Below are 26932 nucleotides of genomic sequence, written 5' to 3' on the forward strand. Positions count from 1 at the left end.
CCGTCCGAAACCGGGCTCAGGGAGGCTAACACCAAATATGTAACACTGGTATAAAATCAAGCAATAACGAAATTACCTCCTGAAAACAAGCCAGGATCAAATTCAAATCCAATTAGATGGCTTTCCGCAGGATTAGGGTTGGGAACAGTAAACGCTCATCAGGCCCAACTCTTATATGGGCCTGTGAGAACACTGGGAGGCCTCTTTCATACTAGTCCTTACACAAAAAGAGAAGGGGAGTCAGGTTGAACCAAAGGCCCGGCGGAACAACTCCATCTTACAGGCCCTGCAGAAAGATGTCAGATCCCACAGGGTCCTGATCTCTTGTGGCAGAGAGTTCCACCAGGCCGGGGCCAAGGCTGAAAAGGCCCTGGCCCTGGTCGAGGCCAGCCTAATCTCCCTGAAGACCAGGACCTCTAACATTTTTTTATTTGCAGACTGTTAGATCCTCCGTGGAGAGGCGGTCCTAGGCTGTATTCATTCGTTTGGCCCAACGTGGGGCTCGTACCCATGACCCCAAGATTCAGAGTCTCAGCGCTCTGCTGCCTGAGCTACTCACACAGCTGCCCTCTTGTGCACCTCACCTCAAATTTGTCCGAATTGTGCATGCCTGGGATTCACTGCATGAGATGGGAGGTGGGGTGGTTCCCAAAGTCAGAGCTCAGGTAGCCAACGCGGAGCCGGCCCTCACTGCCTTTCAGGTCCTTGGGGTGCTCGTAAGGCGGCTTGTGGAGCACGTTGATCTAGCAAGGGGATTCAAGAAAGCCGGGTTACGGAAATGACATGGGGGTGGGGGACATGAGGCCACATCTTTGAAGTTGTTCCAATGTTACAAATATACATACCTTTGACTTGACAGCCCAAGAAAGACACGCAGAAAATCTATGCTTTAACCGACTCTCCTCATTCCGCCATTTGAACGAATTTGGGCTCCACCTCCCTCCATGAGCCAAGAAGCAGGAAGTCATGTAGGCAGCAGGAACAGGGCATCCCGCCAGAATTCCCCAAGCCTGAGAGCACATACACGGCACCCCACCGAGGGAGGGACCAAGGGGGCAACCATAGACATCTGCCAAGGCAGTTTAGCAAGGCAGGTGTTCTGAATGCCCATCTCCAGACAAGTCCAGTGGGAAAGGACGTGTCAAGAGTTTTATTGTTCTTTCAGTGATGGAGATTTAAGGGGTCTGATAAAGGGACCTCATAGTGAATGCATAACCCTTGTATACCCCTCCTCATTTGTGATGTGCTAGTGATGTAGTGATGATGTATCAACGATGCTGCTTGAAGTGTATTCTGGGGGGAAGAAGGAAGTTTTAAAAGTTGACATTGCCCCATGCTCGGGGTTCTTACTCCTGGGCAGACCTGTGGTGCAACAGTAAGAATCATGGTCTACTGACCACTGTTTTGCTCCAAATTACCGGGCTGGGACTTCCTCCTTTTACTGACAGCATGGACCCATGGGGGACAAGTGCCCCGGTGAGCTAGGCTGTCAAGGAGTCACTCACCCTGGAATTTTTTCGCTTAACAGCCATTGGCGCCAATACAGAGCAGGCTTCCTAAACCTTGGCCCTCCAGCTGTTTTCAAACTACAGTGCCCATCATCCCTGACCACTAGACCTGCTAGCTAGGGACCATGGAGCTGTAGGCCAAAAGCATCAGGAGGGCCAAGGTTGAGGAAGCCTGATAGAGAGCTCTACCTCTCTTTCAAATCAGAGCCGGCAAAGGCGGTGGAGTTCCTGCGCGGGTGCCTTGAGGCGGTTGGAGGATGGATGGCAGCTAACTGGTTGAGGTTGAATCCTGACAAGACTGAAGTTCTGTGGTGTGTGGGCGGGTGGGGGGGACTCCCTGGTCCTGAACGGGGCAACTGTGCCCCTGAAGGACCAGCTGCACAGTCTGGGGGTCATTTTGGACCCATGGAGGCACAGGTCTGTTCTGTGTCCAGGGCAGCTCTATCTGGGATGCAGGATAAGACCCTCCCTGCCCACGGACTCTCTTGCCAGAGTGGCGCATGCTCTTGTTATCTCCAGCTTGGACGACTGCAATGCGCTCTATGTGGGGCTACCTTACTGCAATTAATCCAGAATGTGGTAGCCAGACTGGGGGCCGTGAACAGCCGCAGAGACCACATAACACCAGTCTTGAAAGACCTGCATTGACTCCCAGTACGTTTCCGGGCACAATTCAAAGTGTTGGTGCTGACCTTGAAAGCCCTAAACAGCCCAGCAGATGAAACTTTCCTCTGGTTGTCAATATTAAGAGGATGCCAGCAAGATCAAGCCTTTCTGTAAAATAAAGGATTTAAATCCAGTCTGACTGAGACCACATACCACCGGTCCCAAGAGATCTGCTTTGGCTCCCAGTACGTTTCCAAGCACAATTCATAGTGTCGGTGCTGACCTTGAAAGCCCTCAATGGCCTCGGCCCAGTAGACCTGAAGGAGCATCTCCACCCCGGACACCGGGGTCCCTCTCCCGAAGGCCTTCTGGCGCTTCCCTCCCTGCAAGAAGCCAAGTTACAGGGAAGCAGGCAGAGGGCCTTCTCGTGGTGACGGCCGCCCTGTGGAACGCCCTTCCATCAGATGTCAAAGAAATAAGCAATTATCTCACTTTTAAAAGACATCTGAAGGCAGCCCTGTTTAGGGAAGTTTTTAAATATTTAATGCTGTCTTGTGTTTTTAATATTTGGTTGGCAGCCACCCAGAGTGGCTGAGGATACCCAGACAGATGGGCAGGGTAGAAATAATAAATTATTATATATTATTATATATCCAAAGCCAACATGAAAGCATTCAAACTCTGACGGAACGGAGCGGCGCACACCTCTTCACAGCATAGACCCACCTTGTCCAGGCAAAGGTTCCCATGTCTCTCGGCAATAGCCTTTCGGAAGCCGTGAGACAGTGGATACAGCATGCTGTGATGGGGGTGCACCGAAGGGAGCCGGTTCTTCTCCAGCTGGTCAGCCACAATACTGACAAGCTTCTTCATTCTCTCGTCGTAATCGGTCCAATCACAGACGATCTGAAAGGGGGCAAAGAAAACCAGGGTTCTAGATTCAGGTAGGTAGCCGTATTGGTCTGATGAAGTTAAAATATATATAAAAATTGTCCAGTAGTGCCTTAGAGACCAACAAAGTTTGTTCTTGGTATAAGCCAGGCACCCCAAGCCTTCGGCCCTCCAGATGTTTTAGACTACAATTCCCATCATCCCCGACCACTGGTCCTGTTAGCTAGGGATCATGGGAGTTGTAGGCCAAAACATCGGGGGGGGGGCGCAGGTTGGGGATGCCTGATATAAGCTTTTGTGTGCATGCACACTTCTTCAGATACACTGAAGCGGAAGTCCCCAGACCCTGATATACAGAGGGAGAAGTCCCCAGACCCTGCTATATAAGAGTAAGGAGAAGCCCCCAGACCCTGATATATAGTGGGAGGGTGAGTTGGGGTTTTTCTCCGAAGGGTAGTAGGAGTCAATGGGTATGGTCCACCTGCTGGCAACTGTGAATGACTGAAAAAACAAGGGATGGTACGCAGATGACCTGAAATAGTTTTAGGATATGTAATGAGACACAGTCGTCCACAGGTTGACCATACCGATTGAGTCCTACTACCGTTCAGAGAAATACCCCGCCCCACCCTCCCTCTAAATATCAGGGTGTGGGGACTTCCGCTTCAGTGTATCTGAATAAGTCTGCCTGCACATGAAAGCTTAGACACAGAACAAACTGAGTTGGTCTCTAAAGTGACATTGGACAATTCCTGAATTAGGTGACGCTTTTACCATTACCGTGGTACCTTGGGACTCAAACGCCTCGGTTCCCAAATGCCGGAAACCCTGGGAGTGTTGGCCCTTAAAACTCTGCCTCACCTGCAAACAGTGCGCCAGGTTGCAGTAAGCGTCAGGAAAATCCGGCTTCAGTTTCAAGGCGGTGCAATACGAAGCAATTGCCTCTGGGATGTTTCCGGAATCCTAGAAAGGGAGGGATATTTCAGCAATTGCCACTAGCTTTTTTTCTCAACCATCAAAACCAAAGATGAAGAACAGACAGAAGGCACGATGATCCACACCTGGTAGACTTATAAAGTAACATTCAACAATCATTGGAATAGAACAGGGGTCGGCAAACTTTTTCAGCAGGGGGCCGTCCACTGTCCCTTAGACCTTGTGGGGGCCAGACTAGATTTTGGGGAGGGGGAAAAAGGAACGCATTCCTATGTCCTACAAATAACCCAGAGGTGCATTTTAAATAAAAGGACACATTATACTCGTGTCAAAACATGCCGACTCCCGGCTAGATTGAGAAGGCCATGGGGCCGTAGTTTGCCTCCCCATGCTATAGAATAATATTGAGTATCAGCATGTAAAAATTCAATAGAAACCTACTCTTAACAATTACAATAAATTGTAATTAATCGTACAATAAATGAATATTACAATGAATGATTATTGTAATTGATCATAGAATAAATGTTACAATAAATGGTTATAAAACAATGGCAAGTCACAGTGTCTACAATAGCCGCAGCGAGAATCTTAACAGACAAAGGATGGAAAGGAGAATCCCATCCCTACTAAGTTGGCGTAGCTAGCAAAAAGGCTAAAATACGCAGAATTAGCAAGATTATAATACAGGCAGAATTACGAGAGGTTTTGGAAGAAACATTTCATAGAGAACAGGACACTTGCAGAGTACAGTGGTACCTCTGGATGTGAATGGGATCCGTTCCGGAGCCCCGTTCGCATCCTGAAGCGAATGCAACCCGCATCTGCACGTCGCAATTCGCCGCTTCTGCGCATGACATCATTTTGAGGGTCTGTGCATGCGGCGAAACCCGCAAGTAACGTGCTCCGTTACTTCTGGGTCACTGCGGAGCGCAACCCAAAAATATTCATCCTGAAGCATATTTAACCCGAGATAGGACTGTATTGTCTAAATTTACAGGGGTGCCCAAATTTTCCCAAAGAGGGCCAGATTTGACATGAGGGCGGGGCAAATTTGTTGAGCTGTTTTAGGATTTAACCCCAAGGTTGTTGAGCTCTTTTTAGGATTGAAGTTGTTGAGCATTTGGGGGGGGGGGTTGCCCCAGTAAGTAAACCAGGTTACGCTCCCTGGCCACACGCTGGACATGTGTGGTCTAAAAAAAAATGTTGGGAAAATTTAAATTCTTTGGCAGGTGTGGATTGACAAAGGACAGCAGGAAATATGACAAAACCAATGCATTTTGAGATCTAGGAGAGACGAGCAAAAGGGCGCCATCGGAAATGTGACGTAGGGGTGATTGGAAGTCACAATGAGATTTTTGGGTGTGGAACTCCACCATACTTTCCGTCTATATAAGCCACCCTCTATTTGGGGGGGGGGGCTCAAATTTAAGAAAATGAGCCATTCACCCACCCAATCACCCGTATAAGACCTCCCCCCCCATTTTTATTTCAAAGTAAAAATAGCAATTTTTTCATTTTCCTTTTAAAAAAATTATTTACAAACAAACACATAGACACAAAACAAAATTCGTATTACCCTACCACCCAAAATTTCAGACATTAAAACCACCCTTGTGGCTTCCCTCCACCGCCCCTCACCCTCCTATATAATATTTCACATTGCCATTTTTATTTCCCCCCTATTTATTTATTTATTTATTTTTGATTTCATTTTACATGCTAGTTGCCGTACATTTTCAACACTATACATTACATATATGGATTCCCCACATCTAACCCTATACACAACTCAGCATTTACCCAAATACCCACGTGACTTCCTTCACTCACATTCACATTGCAATTTTTATCTAAATTTATATTTCTTAACTCTTTTAACTTACTATTTATTATTATTATAAACCAGATTTACAAACATTAAACCAAACATATCAACATGTTAGTTTTTGAGCAGTACTTGAACACATAATCTTCAAACCATTTCCATTATATTTTTATTTTCCAGTTTGATTGGTACCTTATTACTGCACTTGACCTTGCCAGTTCTATAAATTCAATTAGTTTCTTTATCCAGTCATCCTTTGTGGGTATATATTTCCTGTTCCAGTTTTGTGCAAGGAGTAGCCTTGCTGCAGCTGTCGCGTATAAGAATAATATCTTCCCATCTTGTGGTATTTCTTTACCTCTTATACTCAGTAAATATGCCTCTGGTTTTCCCCTCTAAATTAATTCTGATCATCTTTTTTATTTCCTCATGAATTTTTTAACGTTTCTGTAGCCCCACCATAAAGTTATCGGCGTGCCCTCTGCCTCCTCAGACTTCCAGCATAAATTCCAATTCTCCCCTTTTTCTTTTTGTGCCCCATCTCGGTTTGGGACGGCTTTTGCCAGTTGTTTTCCTTTTGTAAAAACTAAGATTCCCCTGCTGCCCCCCCCCCCCAGTTTTTTTTTTTTTAAATAGATTTAGCAGAGACACAAAGCTTACCTTATGGATGGAAGCGAGGTTGCTGTGGGCATCGGCAAACGCAGGATTTATCTGGATTGCTCTTGTGTAGCATTGCAGAGCTCCCTGGACGTCTTGCATTTCCTTCAAGGTGTTCCCCATGTTGGAATAGGCGTCTGCAAAAGTGGGACTGATTCTGACATGGAGGGGGAGAGAAAAAGTGCCATTTTGGTACAAAAATACTCTGAAGTTACGCTGGAAATGTAAGGGTCAAGAAGGCTCTTTCTATCCTATACGGTGGTCTTTAGGGCAGTTCATTAAAAAAACTTTTTTTAAAAATGCCTTCTCCAAAGCCTTCACAAAATAGGAAAACGTCCAAGAAAACAGCTATTTTCATGGAGGGTTGAGATATTAACTGATATGCACAAAATTTCAGATATAGCTATATAATCCCTAGTGTAGTAAGATAAGACCTTGGGAGCAGGCATCTTCAAAAAAGTGTTTTTTATGAACCACCCTAGTGGTCATGTGAGACAGTGAGACCTTGGTTCTCAAATGTTTTTTATACAGGTTTCTTTATACAGAAGGTTTTTTATACAGAAAGGTTCAGCATTGTGGCATCCTCTTCATACGGACAAGCAGCACTTTCCTTTTGGGAAATTCCATGCTCCTCAATTCTGGCAATTATTAATCACTCTCAATTCCACCCTAATAATTGCCACCTGCCCGGATTTTAACTTGTCTGAATTAATTTTTATTTGAATTACTTGATGTCTGCTTTTAGGCTCGTTGTGTTGTTTTTATGATGTTAGCTGCTCTGAGCCCAGCCTTGGCCGGCGAGGGTGGGATACAAACAAAAACAAATTATTATTATTATTATTATTACTACTACTCAAACGCTTTGGTTCCCAAATGCCGAAAACCCAGAAAAAGTGTTCCAGTTTCCAGGCGTTTTTCGGAAGCCAAACATCAAATTTGGCTGTCAGCTATTCTTTCTGGGGCGCCTGCACCAATCAAACAGACTTCGGGAACAGATTAAGTTTGGTGCTTTGGTTTTTGCAATTTATGTGGTGTTTTTGTTTCGGAGGCTTTTTTGGTTCATTTGTTTTTGCGACTGTGCGGATCCCAGTTTAGTTACTGATTGATTGATTGATTGATTGATTGTGTGATTGCAGAAACGGATAGAAGCCCCGGTCCCCATCCGAACAATGACTATCATCAGTGCAGGTGAGGAAAAAAAATAATTTTCATTTTTATCATTTACAAGACTGTTGTATTTATTTTAGAGTACAGTACATGGATGACTGCTTTCATTTTAGGGATCAGTGGTCTCGTTAGATAGTAAAATTCATGTTAAATGGCTGTTTTAGGGATTGTTTTTCAAAGTCTGGTATTTTATCAAAGTCATTGTTGAACTGAAATACAATTAAGAAGTATATTAATAGTGAAATGCAATTAAGAAGAAGCATATTAACAGTAAAACCCCACAATTGTTGAGCCTTTTTTAAGGATTTGACCCCAGAGGTGCTGACCTTTTTTTAGGATTAAAGTTCTTGAGCTTTTTGGGGGGAAGTTTTGCCCTAGTAAATAAACCGCCACGAGGGCCGGATTAAATCGACCAGAGGGCCAGATTAGGCCCCTGAACTGGACTTTGGACATGCCTGGTCTAAAAGAACATTGGGAAAATTTAAATTCTTTGGCAGGATAGCAGGAAATATGACAAAACCAATGCATTTTGAGATCTAGGAGAGATGGGTGGAAGGCCCCCAAAGTGGACTTTGGACATGCTTGGTTTAGGGGAACATAAATACAAGAGCAGACTAATCCGATTCAAACTCTCTTTCCCGCACACTTACCGTCTTTTGCAAGATGTATTTAAGGAAGACAGTAAGGGAAATGGTTTTGGTCATACTAAATCAAAATTAAGAGACAGAGTTGCTAGATAGTAAAAGAAAATCATTGCCAAAAACGTATAAGAATGGCATACAAAGGATGAAGAAGTTAAGTCGGTTATGATTAAATGGGCTCAAGATTTTGGTCATAACATTGAATTAGATAAGTGGGAAAGATTATGGGCAAAAACAATTTATTGAATGTACAGCACTAATTAAAAATTTAATGAAGGTGACGTATAGGTGGTATTTGACGCCGACTAAACTTGCTAAAATATATATAACTCAAGATAAGGCACGCTAGAAATGCAAGGAGAAGGAAGGGAATTTCGTCCATAGGTGGTGGATGTGCACTAAAGTCAAAGTCTACTGGGATATGATTTACAAAGAATTGAAAAAGATCTTTAAATATACTGTTATTAAAAAAACCAGAGGCTAATTTTTGAAAGTGATTTACAAATGCTAAAGTAAATTGTTTTAAGTAGAGTAAGAAGGTAAATAGGGCGATATATGTTCAGGTAGGCAGCTGTGGTGGTCTAACGCAGTTGAAATATATAAAAAATATATAAATTGTCCAGTAGCACATTGCAGACCAACTCAGTTTGGTCTTGGTAGAAGCTTTTGTATCTGAAGAAGTGGACCTGCATACAAAAAATTATACCAAGAAGAAGCCAAGTTTAGCAAGCCCTGTTTAGGGAAGCTTTTAATGTTTGACGGACTATTGTATTTTAATATTTTGTCGCCAAGAGTGGCTGGGGAAACCCAGCCAGATAGGCGGGGTATAAATTTTATTATTATTATTATTATTATTATTATTATTATTATTATTATTATTATTATTATTATTATTATCATCATCAGGTGCTACTGGACAATTTTTAAAGGGTGATATAGAAATGCTAAGAGGATCGTGACTGCTTAAGAAAGCCAGGGAGTGGGAGCGGGGGAGGGGGGAGGGGAGTCGACGCTTGGTATGAGCAAAGTTGTATGTGACGATATGACAAAGGAAAAAATAAAAGAGGACTTCTTCTAGGTTCTGTACCCCAAATCCCCCCCCCCAAAGAGCCCAATTTCGAGGTCACCATCATCCGGAAGGCTTTTTTCAGCAAACCCTCTGACATACAGAAAGCAAAAGGGACCGGTTTCATTTTCTTTTTTTAATTTTTATTTTATTTATAACATAGTCCACAACAACTCATACATACAAACAGACCCACCACCATTGACTAATTATCAAAATTAAACTCCTATCCCCTTACACAAAGAAAACATAACATAAAAATAAAAGACTTTATTCTGTTAAATGGCCGCCTTATTTACCTCTTGTATACTATTTCTTTTGTATGGGATTATTACAATTTTTCCTAATTATGACTTAAACCACAAAGTCTCCTGTAGAAATTAATTGAAACAAGTCCAAGTGTATATTTTGGGGCACTGTTTGGTAAAGTATTCTCTGCATTTTCCCCATTCCTTTTGGAATTCTTGTCTGGGTTGTGCCCTAATTGTCTCTGTTAATCTGGCCAATTCAGCATGGGGTAAAAGCCTAAGAAAAAGCTAAACAACTTCAATCCTAAAAAAAGTTCAACAATTTAAACCCTAAGAAAAGAGCTCAACAACTTCAATCCTTAAAAAAAGTAAACAACTTTGGTCGGCCCTTATGGCCCTTCACTTCATCAAATCTGGCCCTCTTTGAAAAAAGTTTGGACACCACTGCCTAATAGGAAAGTTTCTGTATTTTTTTTTCACAGGCCCACCAGAAATGTATAAGTGTCCCTTCTTCTTTGCTGTAGCACCCTGCTTGTGGTTAACGCTTAGCTGGAATGAAATATTCAACGCAGCAACAGAGAAATTAAAATAATAATTTATTTGTCAGACAAATAAATGAGAGGCACAGTGGTATATGGTTACCAAGCTCTGGCCTGGCCTCCTGCCATTATGGCCAGCACTTATATTCCCTTAATCCAGCCCCCTTTGCTCCTCCTGTGGCTGCCTCTGTTCAATCAGCCTGGTTGAAATTTCTATTGGGTGATTGCTATAACCAATCCTAAAAGATACACCCATATCCTCCTGTCCTTATATGGAACACAAAGAGCTATATATTGTTACATCTATAAATGACAAATAAGTAGTAATATATCTTACATGTGTCTCAACAAGGAATCTTAATTACCAGCTCACCTCTTGCCTTCCTTGCCCTCCAAAACAGATGGTTAATAATTTTAAATTTTTATCTTGAACAGATGTCAGAGACCTTGGGTTCATATTCTCATGCATCATCAATGAAATATCTCCTTTTGGAGGTCTTTAAACAAAGGCCTGACAACCATTTGTCATGAGTGCTCGATTGGCGTCTCCTGTCTGGCAGGGGGGCTAGGCTGGTGGCTGACTTAATTTCAGGATAAATACAACTCTTACAACTATATGAAATAAGAATCTAGCATTTCTTAAATCCTTTGCATAATTACATTTAAGCCAGCATATTTCATACATTATCATAGATAGCTTTTTAGAAGGATAAACTTCCTCAAAGTAAAAAAGAAGGAACAGTTTACAGCCTCAAAATAAAATAGGAAAAAAGCCTCTTCCCCTGTTTACACTCCCCCCCTTCTCCAGCCAGTTGCTTTGCTTCCATGTGCTCTTGGCCTTTTGTCCTGTGGCTCAAGTTTAACGGTTTTATTTTACTATTTACCAACTCTTAATTATGTTTATCTCTGCCTTTTTTATCTTCTGTAACATGTAGGGTCAGTGTCCTCACTCTCAGTCTGTAATTCCAGCTTTTACGACTTTGAGAATTGTTTTCTGCTATAAATCAAGGGGCCCCTTGTCTAGGAGAAAAACATTGCCAAGGTTCTCTAAACAGCTGGCATGAAACATTTGAAAATCTAAGCCCATTTAATTTAGGAACCTGATCAAGATATAAGCCAATATATGCCTTGATTAAAAATGCAGTCTATATTCAGATGCCACATTACTGCACCTCCAGCACAGTTTTTTTGTTTTATACATTTTAGCTATTTTGGCAGGTGTTAAGTACCATCTATAAAACATCTTTTATATAGATGTTCCCCCCACCCCAAGGCAAAAGGGACCAGTTTCTTACGCTGCCTTTCTCTTTCAGCGCGTTGGCCAGGTTGCAGTAGGCGTCAGGGAAGTGGGGCTGGAGCTCAATGGCCCTCTTGTAGGTATCGATTGCCAGATCGATCAGCCCCTGTTCGTAATACACACATGCCAGGTTGCCGTGGACAACAGCGTGGTTGGGACTCAGGCTCAGGGCCCGTAGGTAGGCTGCAACGGCTCTGAAATGAGACCAAGGACTGGTTCAGTTTCATTGTCACCAGGGTGGATAAAAATCTGTTTTTTAAAAAATAAAATGCTTTGGGAGGACGATTAAGAGGATCGAGGCGGGCCGGGACTGCTGATTCTTTTAGATTTGTTAGCGGCCTTCGACATGGTCGATCACAAACTTTTGGACCACCGCCTTGCCAACGTGGGGATTCAGGGCACAGTCAGACAATGGCTGTGCTCCTTTATCTCAGGTCGGGGACAGAGGGTGGCGCTAGGGAGGGAGTTGTCGCTGCGGCACTCCTTGTTGTGTGGAGTGCCGCAGGGCACAATCCTTTCCCAGATGCTTTTCAATATCTTTATGCGCCCCCTTGCCCAGATTGTCCGGAGTTTAGGGCTGAGTTGTCGTCAATATGCTGATGACACCCAACTTTATCTGTCAATGGACTCGGCCCCAGACACACTGACCAGATGCTTGGAAGCCGTGGCTGGGTGGCTGCGTGGGAGCCAGTTGAAGTTAAATCCTTCGAAGACAGAGGTCCTCTGGCTGGGTCAGGACAACATGGGGTTGGGGGGCCAACTCCCATCTCTTGTGGGGGCGCAATTAGTGCCAGAGCCTTCTGTCAAGAGCTTGGGTGTAACCTTCGATGCCTCTCTTTCCATGGAGGCACAGGTTGCAGCCACAGCAAAGGTGGCATTTTTCCACCTCCGCCGTATTAAGGAATTGGTTCCTTACCTTTCTCGCCCTGATCTGGCCAGTGATCCATGCGATAGTCACCTCCAGGCTTGATTATTTTAACTCGCTCTATGCTTAGACTCACTCTGACACCCTATATGGGATTTGGTATATAAATTTTCCCGTGGCTTTTTTTGCTGGCCCATGTAGCACCAGCATGGATAGCTGGCTTGGGTGAATAGCTGATGTTTCCTCCCTTTGTAGTCTTGATGAGGCTGCATTTTAAGCTGTATTTTAATTAACTGGGGTTTTTTTCTATTCTATTTTATTGTAATTTATATTTGGTGTTAGCCGCCCTGAGCCCGGCCCTGGCCAGTGAGAGCGGGGTAGAAATAAATAAATAAATAAATAAATAAATAATTCGGGGAAGAATTATTTGTTTTAAGTTTTTCATGTGTGCGAAAACTCAGTCCAAGTTTTTCTTGGGGAAAAAATGTTTCAGCACATCAGTTAAGCAACATGGATACATATGCTACCATGTTACTGTTTTAGTGAAATAAATTGCTTAAATTGTTATGAAGGAAATGTTTCTTTTCTCCTTCCAATCAAGTGCAGCAGAAAAGTTGTTCAAATAAAAAGTGTTCACTTATTAAAACTCACCATCATTTCGTCACAATCGGGCTGTATATAGCAGAACCAAATCATTTTGATATAACTGTAGAAAAGACTCTGAAGTTAGGATTCCAAAAAGGAAACCTGCCTCCGATTGTCAATATTAAGAGGATGCCAGCAAGGCTGAACCTTCCGGTAAAAGGGGGATTTAAATCAAGTCTTATGGATTTGGGATTTAAATCAATTTGCTTTAAATAAAATCAACCCTCTAGGCAACAATGGGAGTTAGTTTGGGTATGGGTGCAACCACTAAACTGAGAATATAAGACGTAATGTGATTATACGCAAAACCAATAAAAAACATTTATATAAAAAAGAGAATATAAGCTCTATGCCTATTTGCTTACCTGTCAAATATACGCGCCTCCTTCAAGACGTTCCCCAGATTAATGTAAGCATCCAGGAAGTTGGGGTCCAGGGTCACCGTCTGAAAATATTTAAGATAATAGATTTTTGTTACTAATACAGTCATACCTCAGGTTGAAGTAGCTGCGGGTTAAGCATTTTCGGGTTGTGCTCCGTGGCGACCTAGAAGTAACAGAGCATGTTACTTCCGGGTTCTGCAGCTTGCGCACGTGCAGACACTCAAAATGATGCCACACGCATCTACGGAAGCAGCAAATTGTGACCCGAGCATGTTCGCTTCAGGATGCGAACGGGGCCCCGGAACGGATCCCGTTCGCATCCAGAGGTACCACTGTATAACAGCATGGTTACTTTTAAATAAGTGGGTCAACTTTGACCTAGGCTGCCTCCTACCTACCTTCCTACCTTATCGATCTACCGACTTTATCTTATTATCTATCTACTTGCCTACCTATCTTATCTATCTATCTATCTATCTACCTACCCTATCTATCAAATCTATCTACCTACCTACCATCTAATCCAGGTGTGGCCCAACTTGGCCTTCCAACCCCCATCATCCCTACCTAACAGGACCAGTGGTCAGGGACAATGTGAGTTGTAGTCCCAAAACAGCTGGAGGGCCAGGTTTGGCCATGCCTGAATCTATCTACCTACTCAATCAATCAATCTAACTAATCTATCTATCCATCTACCAACCTTTCTTATATATGTATCTATCTAATCTACCTACCTAATCTATCTAATCTAATCTAATCTAATCTAATCTAATCTAATCTAATCTAATCTAATCTAATCTAACTATCTATCATCTATCTAATCTATCTATGCAAGGAATATCAACTGTACGAGAAATGGTACCAACTAATGTACTAACAGGACACCGGAGGCCCATTGCAGCTGAAAAAATGCCTCCAGTTTTAATATAAAAAAGAATGGGAAACGTTTATTGCATATTGACAAAAGCAGTGCACACAGGTTAATACATTAGCAGGATTAATTTTTTTAAAAAAACCCACCTGTAATGGTTAAATTTAAAGTAGAATCATAGAATCATACAGCTGGAATAGACCACAAGGGCCATCGAGTCCAACCCCCTGCCAAGCAGGAAACACCATCAGAGCACTCCTGACATATGGTTGTCAAGCCTCTGCTTAAAGACCTCCAAAGTAGGAGACTCCACCACACTCCTTGGCAGCAAATTCCACTGTCAAACAGCTCTTACTGTCAGGAAGTTCTTCCTAATGTTTAGGTGGAATCTTCTTTCTTGTAGTTTGGATCCATTGCTCCGTGTCCGCTTCTCTGGAGCAGCAGAAAACAACCTTTCTCCCTCCTCTATGTGACATACTTTTCTATATTTGAACATGGCTATCATATCACCCCTTAACCTCCTCTTCTCCAGGCTAAACATGCCCAGCTCCCTTAGCCGTTCCTCATAAGGCATCGTTTCCAGGCCTTTGACCATTTTGGTTGCCCTCCTCTGGAGTAAGGACAGTCCCCGGATTTACAAATCAGTCCCCATACAAAATCCATTTAAGTTGAAAAGTATCCCCGGACTCATTGAAAAAAAATCTGATAACCTTAAATTAGTGATGATGATTTTATTGAAGAAGAAGAAGAGTTTGGATTTGATATCCCGCCTTTCACTCCCTTTAAGGAATCTCAAAGCGGCTAACATTCTCCTTTCCCTTCCTTCCCCACAACAAACACTCTGTGAGGTGAGTGGGGCTGAGAGACGTCAGAGAAGTGTGACTGGCCCAAGGTCACCCAGCAGCTGCATGTGGAGGAGTGGAGACGCGAACCCGGTTCCCCAGATTATGAGTCTACCGCTCTTAACCACTACACCACACTGGCTCTCCAGTGATGATAATGAATGATGATAATACAAAGGAACCAGGGGAGGCAAGTCAAATAATCCCATAATGTGGGATTAACATTGATTGTGTATACAGTTGTTTTTTAAAAAAATATTATTTAATTTAATGATTTGGTTTTTTGTGAAAACTAAAAAAATATTATACAGTGGTAGCTTGGGTTAAGTACTTAATTCGTTCCGGAGGTCTGTTCTTAACCTGAAATTGTTCTTTTTTTAAATAATAATAATAATTTTTATTAAATTTTCCTATTTACAAATTCGCCATCCCAAACAGTATTCACAAATTTCAACTTTTTGGACTTCCACAAGCTTTTCCACCAATCCATATTTTCTATTTTTATGCATTCTCTAAATTTATATTGCCATTTAATATTATCCTTTCAGTTCTATTTCTTTTTTACAATACATCTTTAACTTTCACAAAGCCTCTTTAAATCCCACTAGCGTTGTCTGTTCGTCACATATGCTTTTCCGATAATCTGTAAACTTTCCCGAGTCCTCGATGAACTTGTGATCCCATTGATATCTAATCTTCCCAGTCAGTTTATCCAGTTCTGCATAGTCCATAAGTTTCATTCTCCACTCTTCAAGGGTCGGTAGCTCCTCTTGTTTCCATTTTTGGGCCATTAATATTCTTGCCGCTGTTACTGCGTATTGGAAAAGTTTGTAATCCTTTCTATTTATCTCTCTTCCAGTTATTCCTAACAAAAAGGCTTCTGGTTTCCTTACAAATGTGTATTTAAGCATCTTCTTCAACTCATTATATATCATTTCCCAGAAACCCTTTACCTTCTTACATTCCCACCACATATGGAAAAAAGATCCTTCTTTTTCTTTACATTTCCAACACTTATTACATGTTTTGAACATTTTTGCTAACTTAACCGGTGTTATGTACCATCTATATACCATTTTCATAATATTTTCCTTTTTCCATTTTCATAATATTTTTCCCAGTCAGCCAATTGTATATTATAACCAAAGTCTCTGTCCCAATGTATCATAACCGACTTTACCTCCTCGTCCATCGTTTGCCAATCCAACAACATTTTATACATTTTTGACAATATCTTATAATCATTGTTTATCATCTCTATTTGAAATTTCGATTCTTTTTCCGTATATCCACTCTTTTAAATCCTTTTTAAACATTTCATTTACCTGAAAATAATGCAACCAATCAAACACATGTTCTTTTACTTGTTCATATGGCTTCATTTTCCATTTCCCCCCTTCTTTAATTATTAGCTCTCCGTAAGTGATCCAATTCCCTCTCATATTGATTTTCTTTACACTCATAACCTCTAATGGAGACAACCAGTGTGGAACTTTGGGTTCTAATATATTTTTACACCTATCCCATATTTCTATTATGGAGCTCCTGAAAATGTGATTCTCAAAACCCTTGTGACTTTTCTTCTTCTCCAACCACAAATACACGTGCCACCCAAATCTATTATCAAATCCTTCTAACTCTAACAGTTTATTGTTTTTTAATTTTATCCATTCCCTTAACCAGCAGAGACAAGACGCTTCATAATATAATTTCAAATCTGGCAGCGCAAAGCCTCCTCTTTCCTTTGCATCTGTCAATAACTTACATTGTATTCTTGGCTTTTTGCCCTGCCAGATATATCTTGAATTTGCCACTCTTTGAAAGTCGTTGTCCCCCTAATTATAGGAATCATTTGGAACAAAAATAACATCTTTGGAAGCACACTCATTTTGATCGTTGAGATTCTACCCCAAAAAGAAAGTTTCATCCTTCCCCAAACTTACAAAACTTTTTTGATTCTGTTCCACACCGGTATATAGTTGTTTTGAAATAAATCAATATTTCTTGGAGTTAACCATATTCCCAGATATTTTACCTTCTTCGCCACTTCAATCCCTGATTCTCGTTGCATTACTTCTATTGCACTTTGGTCCATATTCTTAATCATTACTTTGGTTTTTTTCTTATTTAATTGTGGGAGCCAGGAAGTCATGGAAAAGGCTTGTAGTGCCACCTGGTGCCTTGCTGACCTCGGTGACCAGCACTCTGAGCTTACAATGTATTAGAATGTATTGACCCTATAAGGAGTTAGGTTCCCCCCTCTGGGCACTGTAACCCTATATGGTTTGTGGGTGGGTTAAAGCTTGACCGGATGAGGTAACGTGAGACATTGGAATGCAGCCATGCGGCTGGAGAGAACAAAGGATAATAAAATCGGAGGAGAGAGAGGAAGGAGCTTTTTTGCCCTCCGTCCATGGAGACATTTGCCTTTGTGTGTGTTTTTTCTTTGCCTTGCACCCCAAAATGACGGCTGGTTTCCGTCAACTGGTTCCCACAAGTGGTGCCCTCTCTGAGGCAGAATAAAAGGATACGGCTGAGGTTTTTAAAAGGGAAAAAAGAAGCAACTGGAAGCAAACAGTCTGAGGCAGACTAAGAGGATTTTAAAAGAAACTGAGAGGATTTTTGATCCAAGCAGTGGTTATCATCGACTCACTACGTCCGGCAAGGATTGCAAAGCGCTCTACATCTTTAAAAAAGATCCCGGTGAGTTCGATCCCTTCTATTATATTGATTTTTGAAAAATGGGCAGCTCTTTGACTACTCCCCAACAGAAATTTTTAAAAGACTTAAAATTTCTCCTCTCCTCCAACAAACTGGAAGTTCCCGAGGGTGATTTGATACAGCTCATTCTGGCCATTGATGAACATTCTCCCTGGGACTTGGGTGTAATTGCAAATGGGACTTGGGAACTGAAACTTTGGGACAAGATTGGTGAACATTTTCATGAGCTCCCCAGCATCAGTACTCGGATTTTAAATGCATGGTGCAAGGTTCATTACGCTATGGGCTCTTTATCACCAAAAAATATCTCCCTGGCTGCATTGCCATCACAACCTCCAGCTTCTTTAATCCAGTCTGCTGTGTTAGAGTTTGTTCCAATCCTTGCCCTGCCAGCAGCTCCAGAACCCAAGCCTCCAGATTATAGTTCCTCACTAGAGGACCCAATCCTGCAAAAATATCGTGGTCTGGCTGGAAATGACCCTGCTCTTTCAGCAGCAGAACCAGCTACCCCCTTTCAACGTGCAGCCCTTGCCTGTTCCTTATCTCAGGATACCATGGCATTCCCTGTTATTGTGCCTCCTGCTGGTGCTCCAGCAGGAACTCAAGCCCAGCACCAACCTTTTGACTTTAAAATCTTGAAAGAGCTCCAATTGTCAGTCAGGACAAATGGACTGCAAGCACCATTCACACAGGCTCTTTTGGAAGCCACATTAGCCCAGCTGTTGGTTCCAGATGACATCAAGCTTTTGGCACGTACAGTTTTACCTCCATCAGCTGGTGTATTATTTGCTCATGAATGGGAAATCGCCTGTCATGGTTATGCTCCTGCCTTACTGCAACAAGCAAGAGGGAATAATCCTAATATTACCCTCGCAGATGTGATGGATGCTATGATGGGCCATGGGCCCTTTGCTCAGGCTTCAGTACAAGCCACACTGCTGCAGATTTTATTGAGGGATACTGCTCTTGCTGCTCAACAAGCAATGAGAAAAATCCCAGAACCCACCAGTATTCAATCAAGGTGGGGTTCAATCAGGCAAGAGGCAAGAGAATCATATTCTTCCTTTATGGACAGGCTGATTACAGCAGTGAGTAGACAAATTGAAAATCCTGAAGCCAAACAAATAATTATCAAACAATTGGCCTTTGAATATGCCAAAGAGGATTGTAAGGTTGCGTTAAGACCGATAATACACAATCCTGCCACAGACACAGCAGCCATGCTTCGCATTTGTCAGTCTGGTGATACAGCCACCCACAAGATTCATCTGCTAGCAGCAGCGCTCAATGAAAACCAGCCTGTAGCCACCGATACAACGTTTCCAGCGTGGCGAACCAGGATCACCGATACCTCAGTGTGGGTAGAACGGTGGCCTCCACCAAAAGAAAAATCCGCAGCAATGGCACCATCCTGTTTCTGAACAGCTTATCTCTGAACAATTGACTTTCGGCCACATTGAACCATCTTCATCCCACTGGCTCCAGCAGACAAGGAACAGTTTGCTTTTACATTGCCAGTATATCACGATTCACAACGTTATCAGTGGATTGTCCTCAAGGCATGCGGAACTCCCCTACACTTTGTCAACATTTTGTGGGTGAAGCATTGAAACCTTTCCACATGCGCCACCTAGAGGTGCTGCACACGAGCTGCACCTGGCCGTATTTGCTACATCGTTGCCAACAGGAATTTTATATGCTCAGGCGGAACAAGAAGAAGACTATCTGCATTATAGAATGGTTACATCTACCACATACCCCACCGAAGAACATTTATTCAGTAATTGAATCCACATCAGACATTGTTATCAAAGGACGTTCACGTGCAAATTGCTTTAGCTGATTTTATAGGTGTCATCATTTTTAACCCTCCAAAGGATGACCGTTTGACATTTCTGACACAGGTCACCTATGTTTGGCTACCCCCTTGTCTCTCACACCTCTCCCCTCTGCACTAACCCTCTTCATGGATAGAACAAGAAGTAGGGGGGTGGTGACATGGGAGGAGGGAGGAAAATGGAAATGTTTATATACCCCTCCACAGTCTTCTGCCCAGTGAGCTGAGCTAGCAGCTGTGATTCTTGCCTTTCAATCCTTTCCTACTCAACCTTTCAATCTTATTGTGGATACTCAGTATGTATATCGCCTTTTTGCTAGTTTACCAATATCTTATATAACTCCTTCCTTGGATTCTGACTTGTTTTCCTTGTTTCTTGGCCTGCAGGCCTTACTTCAGCACAGAGAGTTATCTTATTATGTTGCACATCTTCGCTCCCACACATCACACCCAGGGTATTTAGCAGAGGGCAATGCAAGAGCAGATGTGGCTCTGAGGGACATTTCTACCTTTTCTCTCTTTTCTGACCCTATACTAGGTCATAACACCTTTCACCTTCCTGCGAAAGCATTGGCAAAGCATTTTTCTATTCCTTTGGCCCAAGCAAGGGATATAGTTTCCCAATGTGCTTCTTGTTCTAAATCTCAGCTGGCCATTCCTTTTGATGCTGTCAATCCTAGGGGCACGTCTGCATTGGCGTGTTGGCAGATGGATGTCACACACACACCTGTGTTGGCTCCACTCTCCAAGGTTCACCTCACGGTGGACACCCACTCTGGATTCATATGGGCTACGCCCATGAGGGGGGAAACAGCTCGGCATGTCATTCAGCACACTATCCGCTGTTTCTCAGTCATGGGTAAACCTGCGCGTATCAAAACTGATAATGGTCCAGCATATATTTCTAAAACATTTTCGGAATTTTGTATGTTGTGGAATGTGAAATTAACTCATGGCATACCCTTTAACTCCACAGGTCAAGCTATAGTGGAAAGAGCACACCTGACGTTCAAAACACTATTGCTTAAACAGCTTGGCGGCCGAAGCATACCAACGGCAGATATCCCTTCGGCTGTTCACCAAGTTCTTTTTGTACTTAACCATCTTTTATATCCACATAATAGGACCCATACTCCCGCGGAATTGCATTTTAGGAAGGAGGAGGCACTCCCCCGCCCCTTGGTGGTGTACCGACGCTTGCCTGATCCCGCGTGGCATGGACCTGTTCCGCTGATCACGTGGGGACGAGGGTACGCGGCAGTGGACGTCGAGGACAAGCCTTTGTGGGTTCCAGCTCGATGCGTGCGGCCATGGCGAGTCCCTTCAACTACAGAAGTGCCTTCCTAACCATTTGCCTTGCCATCTTTTGCTGCATCATTATACAAGGATGAGAAGCAGACGACACAATCCAGTTGCAGCCACCATATTTCACCTTATCGGCTGGCAAGCAGCTGTCGCCTGAATCCTACTCTGGCTGGCAGTATCCACGGCTCAGCCACTCTCGAACTATAAGAACAGCATTGTTGAATAAGACTTTTAGGGGAGAAAATTATCATAAGATATGGAGGAATAATATTTTTGTACAAGATATGATTAAGTTTACCAGTTTATTGCATGCTTCTAAATGTTGGTTATGTATGCACATGCCGCCCTTTGCCAGTCATTCAGGCATAATGCTTCATGGCGTGCCTGTCAATGGATCTTTTCAATTTACTGATATTATATCCCCTAAGCAAACTTTTTGGCCTCCAGTACAATTGACCCTCCATGAGCCTGCCCCCATTTGTTTTCAAATTAAAGAGGGGAAAGAATCATGGGGCATATATCCAAACTGTCAATATACATTGAAATTCATGTTTAATAGCTCTTGTTCTCTTACAGGAACATACAGTGACCAATCTCAGTGCTTTAGAAGCGATACCAGTGCATGGCTAAAAACTAGGAAAGAAACCTACCATGCAAATTGGAGTCTGAATTCTTCTATCCCTGGCTTAGCAAATGCCACAGATGAGCAATTTCATATCAGTTCCTTATTTACTGAAGCCTTTAATTGGTCCCAACAGAGTAGTAATATCAGCTATTTACTCCAAAGAGAGTTATGGTTGCTTTGTGGCGAAAAAGCATACAAAGCCATTCCTCGAAACCTCACAGGCACATGTACATTGGGTCTCGTGGTTCCGTTGTTGTATAAGGTTGATAAGTTACCATCTTCTCTTAGACTACGAAATCGTCGGGAGGTAAATTCACCCATAAATCAATATATCGGTACCCAGGTCTCTCGGGCCTTGCTGCCCTCGGTGGGTGCAGCAATGAACTATAGGGACCTCCATCGGCTAGCAAATTGGACTGAAGGATTATTCAATGATACCATAAAAGCTTTGAAGGAACTCAACCAGGAGGTGTCTGCAATGAGAGAAGTGGTTTTACAGAATCGTTATACTTTGAATGTGATTTTAGCTTCAAAAGGAGGAGTTTGTGCGCTTGTTCATTCTCACTGTTGCATGTTTATTCCTGATAATAATGTCAGCATATCTGCGACAATCGACCATATGGAAACCATGGTAGCCCACAATCCGTTTGCCCCCCCCCTCCTTCCGTTGATCCATGGGCATGGTTATATTCTTGGCTTCCGGATGGAAGTTGGCTTCGACATTTATTGATTTTAGTGATCATTATAGTAGTTATTTGCATTATTTTGTGTTGCTGTATACAATGTATTCCTTCTTTAATTTCTGTATGTACTGCATGGTTCTCCAGTCCGCGGCCCGCTTCCGGTCTCACAAGAGTCGCCTATCGCGCTCGATATAACCGTATTGGTACTGACATATATGACTCTGATTAAATAAATAAAGAAAGAGGGCATGTGGGAGCCAGGAAGTCATGGAAAAGGCTTGTAGTGCCACCTGGTGCCTTGCTGACCTCGGTGACCAGCACTCTGAGCTTACAATGTATTAGAATGTATTGACCCTATAAGGAGTTAGGTTCTCCCCTCTGGGCACTGTAACCCTATATGGTTTGTGGGTGGGTTAAAGCTTGACCGGATGAGGTAACGTGAGACATTGGAATGCTGCCATGCGGCTGGAGAGAACAAAGGATAATAAAATCGGAGGAGAGAGAGGAAGGAGCTTTTTTGCCCTCCGTCCATGGAGACATTTGCCTTTGTGTGTGTTTTTTCTTTGCCTTGCACCCCAAAATGACGGCTGGTTTCCGTCAACTGGTTCCCACATTTAATATAAACCCGGCCACCTTGCCAAATTCCATCTCCACATTTAAACTCTTTAAAGGATCTTCTATCGTTATTACCAGGTCATCAGCAAAGGCTTTAACTTTATATTCGTTTTGACCTACTGTCACCCCTTTTATTAATTCATTTCGTCTAATTGCACTCAAGAGGACTTCCAGAACCATTATGAATAACAGTGGCGAGAGAGGACAACCCTGTCTTATACCCTTCCATATCTTCACTTCTTCTGTTATTACATTATTCACAATCAATTTAGCTCTTTGCTCTGTATAAATCGCCCTTATTCCATTATAGAAATCGTTCCCCACTTCCATAAATTCTAAATTTTTTAACACAAATTCCCATGATATACAGTGGTGCCTCGCAAGACGAATGCCTCGCAAGACGGAAAACCCGCTAGACGAAAGGGTTTTCCGTTTTGGAGGCGCTTCGCAAAACGAATTTCCCTATGGGCTTCCTTCGCAAGACGAAAGCCCATAGGGAAATCTCCGGGACAGCGGGGAAGCGCAGCACGTCTTCCCCACTGTCCTCGGACCTCCTCCGAAGGCTGGCGGTGGTGTGGAGACCTCCTCCCGCCGCCAGCCTTTGGAAGGCTGCTCTGAAGCCTGGCGGTGGGGTGGAGAAACCTCCTCCCGCCGCCAGGCTTCGGAAGGATGCTCCGAAGCCTGGCGGCGGGAGGAGGTCTCTCTGCCCCACCGCCAGCCTTCAGAAGGCTGCTCCGAAGCCTGGCGGCGGGAGAAGGTCTCTCCGCCCCACCGCCAGCCTTCAGAAGGCTGCTCCGAAGCCTGGCGGTGGGGCGGAGAGACCTCCTCCCGCCGCCAGGCTTCGGAAGGCTCTCCGAAGGCTGGCGGTGGGGCGGAGAGACCTTCTCCCCGCGCCAGCCTTCGGGTGGCTGTCCTGAAGACTTGCGGTGGGAGGAGGGTTTTCCTTCCCACCGCCAACATTCAGAATGCTGTTCTGAATGTTGGCGGTGGGGAGGAAAAACCCTCCTCCCACCGCAAGCCCCGGGAACAGAGGAGAAGCGCTGCGCCCCTTCCCCTCTGTTCCCGTATCTGTCCTGAAGGCTTGCGGTGGGGAGAAAAGCCCTTCTCCGCACCGCCAGCCTTGAAAGCGGTTTCCATAGGAACGCATTAATTGATTTTCAATGCATTCCTATGGGAAACGGTGCTTCGCAAGACGAAAAACTCGCAAGAAGAAAAAACTTGCGGAATGAATTAATTTCGTCTTGCGAGGCACCACTGTATTATCAAATGCCTTCTCCGCATCTACAAACATTAGTATAGCTTGTTTCTCATTCCTAGCAGACAGATATTACAAAACATTTATTATATTTCTCACATTATGTTTCATCTGCCTGCCTGGAAGAAACCCTGCTTGATCATCGTGAATAAATTCTCTCAATACCTTTTTTAATCTTTTTGCTAATATTCCAGCAAAAATCTTATAGTCTGTGTTTAACAATGAGATCGTGTGTTAAATCAGAATCTTGCTTGGGAATAAGTATGATGAAGGCTTCTTTCCAAGTTTCCAGAATATCTTTTTCCTTCAAAATATTATTCATAACTTCTTTCAGTGGTACCGTCAGGGTGTGCCTCAATTCTTTGTAATAACTGGCTGTAAATCCATCTGGTCCTGGAGCCTTTCCTTTTTTCAATTCTTTTATGACCTCTATTATTTCCTCATTCTCAATTGGGGCATTCAGTCTGTCTTTCTTTTCTGTCGGGATCTTTTGCACCTTTTTTTCTTTTAAATATCTTTCTATTCTCTTCAAATTGTTCTTTTCTCTGTTGCTGTACAAATGATTATAAAAGTCCAAGAATCCTTTTCTAATGCCTTTCAGGTTCTCAATCTCTTCTCCATCCACAATAATTTTGTTGATTATGTTTTGTTCCTTTCTTTTCTTAATTTGCCACGCGAGCCATTTACCTGACTTATTGGCATTGTCCATAAAATATTCCATCAACTTCTTTTGCGCCTCTTGTATGATTTTTTGATCACCCAAGAGGTAATCGTTAATTCTCCATCTAAATGATCTTTCTTCATAACCTTTAATTTCCAATTTTATTGGACTGTGGTCTGAAATTACTCTTGGCTGAATTTCAATTTGCCGAATTCTTGGAGTTAGTTCATTCGAGACCCAAATTTGATCTATTCTTGACATTGACTGATTTGGTTCCGAATAAAATGTAAACTGTTTCTCCAGTGGATGTCTAAGTCTCCAAACATCAATTAGATTACAGTTTTTCGTCATTGAAAAGAAAGTCTTGGGTAGTTTTCCTTCTTTGCTAACCTGAAATTGTTCTTAACCTGAACTTTAGCTAATGGGGCCTCCTGCTGCCATTGAGCCGCCAGAGCACGATTTCTGTTCTCATCCTGAAGCAAAGTTCTTAACCTGAAGCACGATTTCTGGGTTAGCGGAGTGTATAACCTGAAGTCTATGTAAAACGAGGTACCACTGTATATATTTAAAAATTGCATCCAATTTTGACAGTGTTATTACAAACCACTTCATTCAGCCCTGCAACATCTTGCGAAGCAGCGATGTACTAATATGCATCTGTTATTATGTGACATTGGTCAAGGCTTTCTGGGAAATAATATATGATGAGTTTAAAGAAAATGTTTGAAAATACATTTGTCAAAAAAGCCAGAAGCCTTCTCACTAGGTATAAGACTTCTTATGTCTGCAACGACGGCAGCAAGAATGCAACTAGCCCAATGGGGCTTAAATTGGATTGTTATGAATGAAAAAAATTAGTAAAAAAATATTTCAAAAGAGAATGCTACTTGCCCAATTAATGGGGCTTATATTTGATTGTTATTAATGAGAAAATTAATAAAAAATAATTTAAAAAGAGAATGCCACTAGCCCAATTAATGGGGCTCATATGGGATTGTTATTAATGAAAAAATTAATGAAAAAATAATTTAAAAAGAGAATGCCACTAGCCCAATTAATGGGGCTCATATGGGATTGTTATTAATGAAAAAATTAATGAAAAAATAATTTACAAAGAGAATGCCACTTGCCCAATTAATAGGGCTTAAATCAGATTGCTATGAATGAAAATAATAAATTCTTTAAAAGAAGAAGAGAGAACGCTACTAACCCAATTAATGGGGCTTCTAATGGATTGTGATTAATGAAAAATTAATAAAACATTATTTAACAGAAGAAGAGAGAACGCTACTAGCCCAATTAATGGGGCTTATATTGGATTGTTATCATTATCATTATTTTTCCAGGCCTTCCCATCTAGAGCCCAGAAACTCTGTAACAGTTACCTTCTCAAAGTGATGAATCGCCAGCCAGATTTCCCCTTGCGCATTGAACACACAGCCGAGGTTACTCCATGCCACAGCAAAGTTGGGTTGGGTCTCGATGGCTTTCAGGTAGCAGGCCTTGGGAGGGTCGAGAGGTAGGTAGGTACAGGGGGAAGGGGGTATTTGCACAAAAGAAAAGCAAGAGAAAAGTCCCAGTTAGCAGAGGCTTGACAACCATATGTCAGGAGTGCTCTGATGGTGTTTCCTGCTTGGCAGAGGGTTGGACTCGATGGCCCTTGTGGTCTATTCCAGCTGTATGATTCTATGATTCTACTTTAAATTTAACCATTACAGGTGGGTTTTTTTAAAAAAATTAATCCTGCTAATGTATTAACCTGTGTGCACTGCTTTTGTCAATATGCAATAAACGTTTCCCATTCTTTTTTATATTAAAACTGGAGGCATTTTTTCAGCTGCAATGGGCCTCCGGTGTCCTGTTAGTACCATTAGTTGGTACCATTTCTCGTACAGTTGATATTCCTTGCATAGATAGATTAGATAGATGATAGATAGTTAGAGTAGATTAGATTAGATTAGATTAGATTAGATTCGATAGATAGATTAGGTAGGTAGATTAGATAGATACATATATAAGAAAGGTTGGTAGATGGATAGATAGATTAGTTAGATTGATTGATTGATTGAGTAGGTAGATAGATTCAGGCATGGCCAAACCTGGCCCTCCAGCTGTTTTGGGACTACAACTCACATTGTCCCTGACCACTGGTCCTGTTAGGTAGGGATGATGGGGGTTGGAAGGCCAAGTTGGGCCACACCTGGATTAGATGGTAGGTAGGTAGATAGATTTGATAGATA

General features: G+C 42.6%; 1 protein-coding gene and 1 long non-coding RNA gene across 2 annotated transcripts in view; one reads left to right on the plus strand and one right to left on the minus strand.

Moving 5' to 3' along the window:
- Positions 1-26932, plus strand: part of LOC308577917 — a 670159-nt gene that overhangs the window by 168559 nt on the left and 474668 nt on the right. The window lies entirely within an intron of this gene.
- On the minus strand, positions 618-6549 carry LOC308578079 (UDP-N-acetylglucosamine--peptide N-acetylglucosaminyltransferase 110 kDa subunit-like; the record flags this gene model as incomplete). The annotated part of the gene is made up of 4 exons (XM_081178361.1): positions 618-743; positions 2841-3020; positions 3867-3968; positions 6430-6549. 4 exons carry the CDS (start codon positions 6547-6549, stop codon positions 618-620), a joined length of 528 nt encoding a protein of 175 aa, XP_081034487.1.

This window comes from Podarcis bocagei, assembly GCF_964188305.1.
Source record: "Podarcis bocagei genome assembly, chromosome: W".
Lineage (NCBI taxonomy): Eukaryota > Metazoa > Chordata > Lepidosauria > Squamata > Lacertidae > Podarcis > Podarcis bocagei.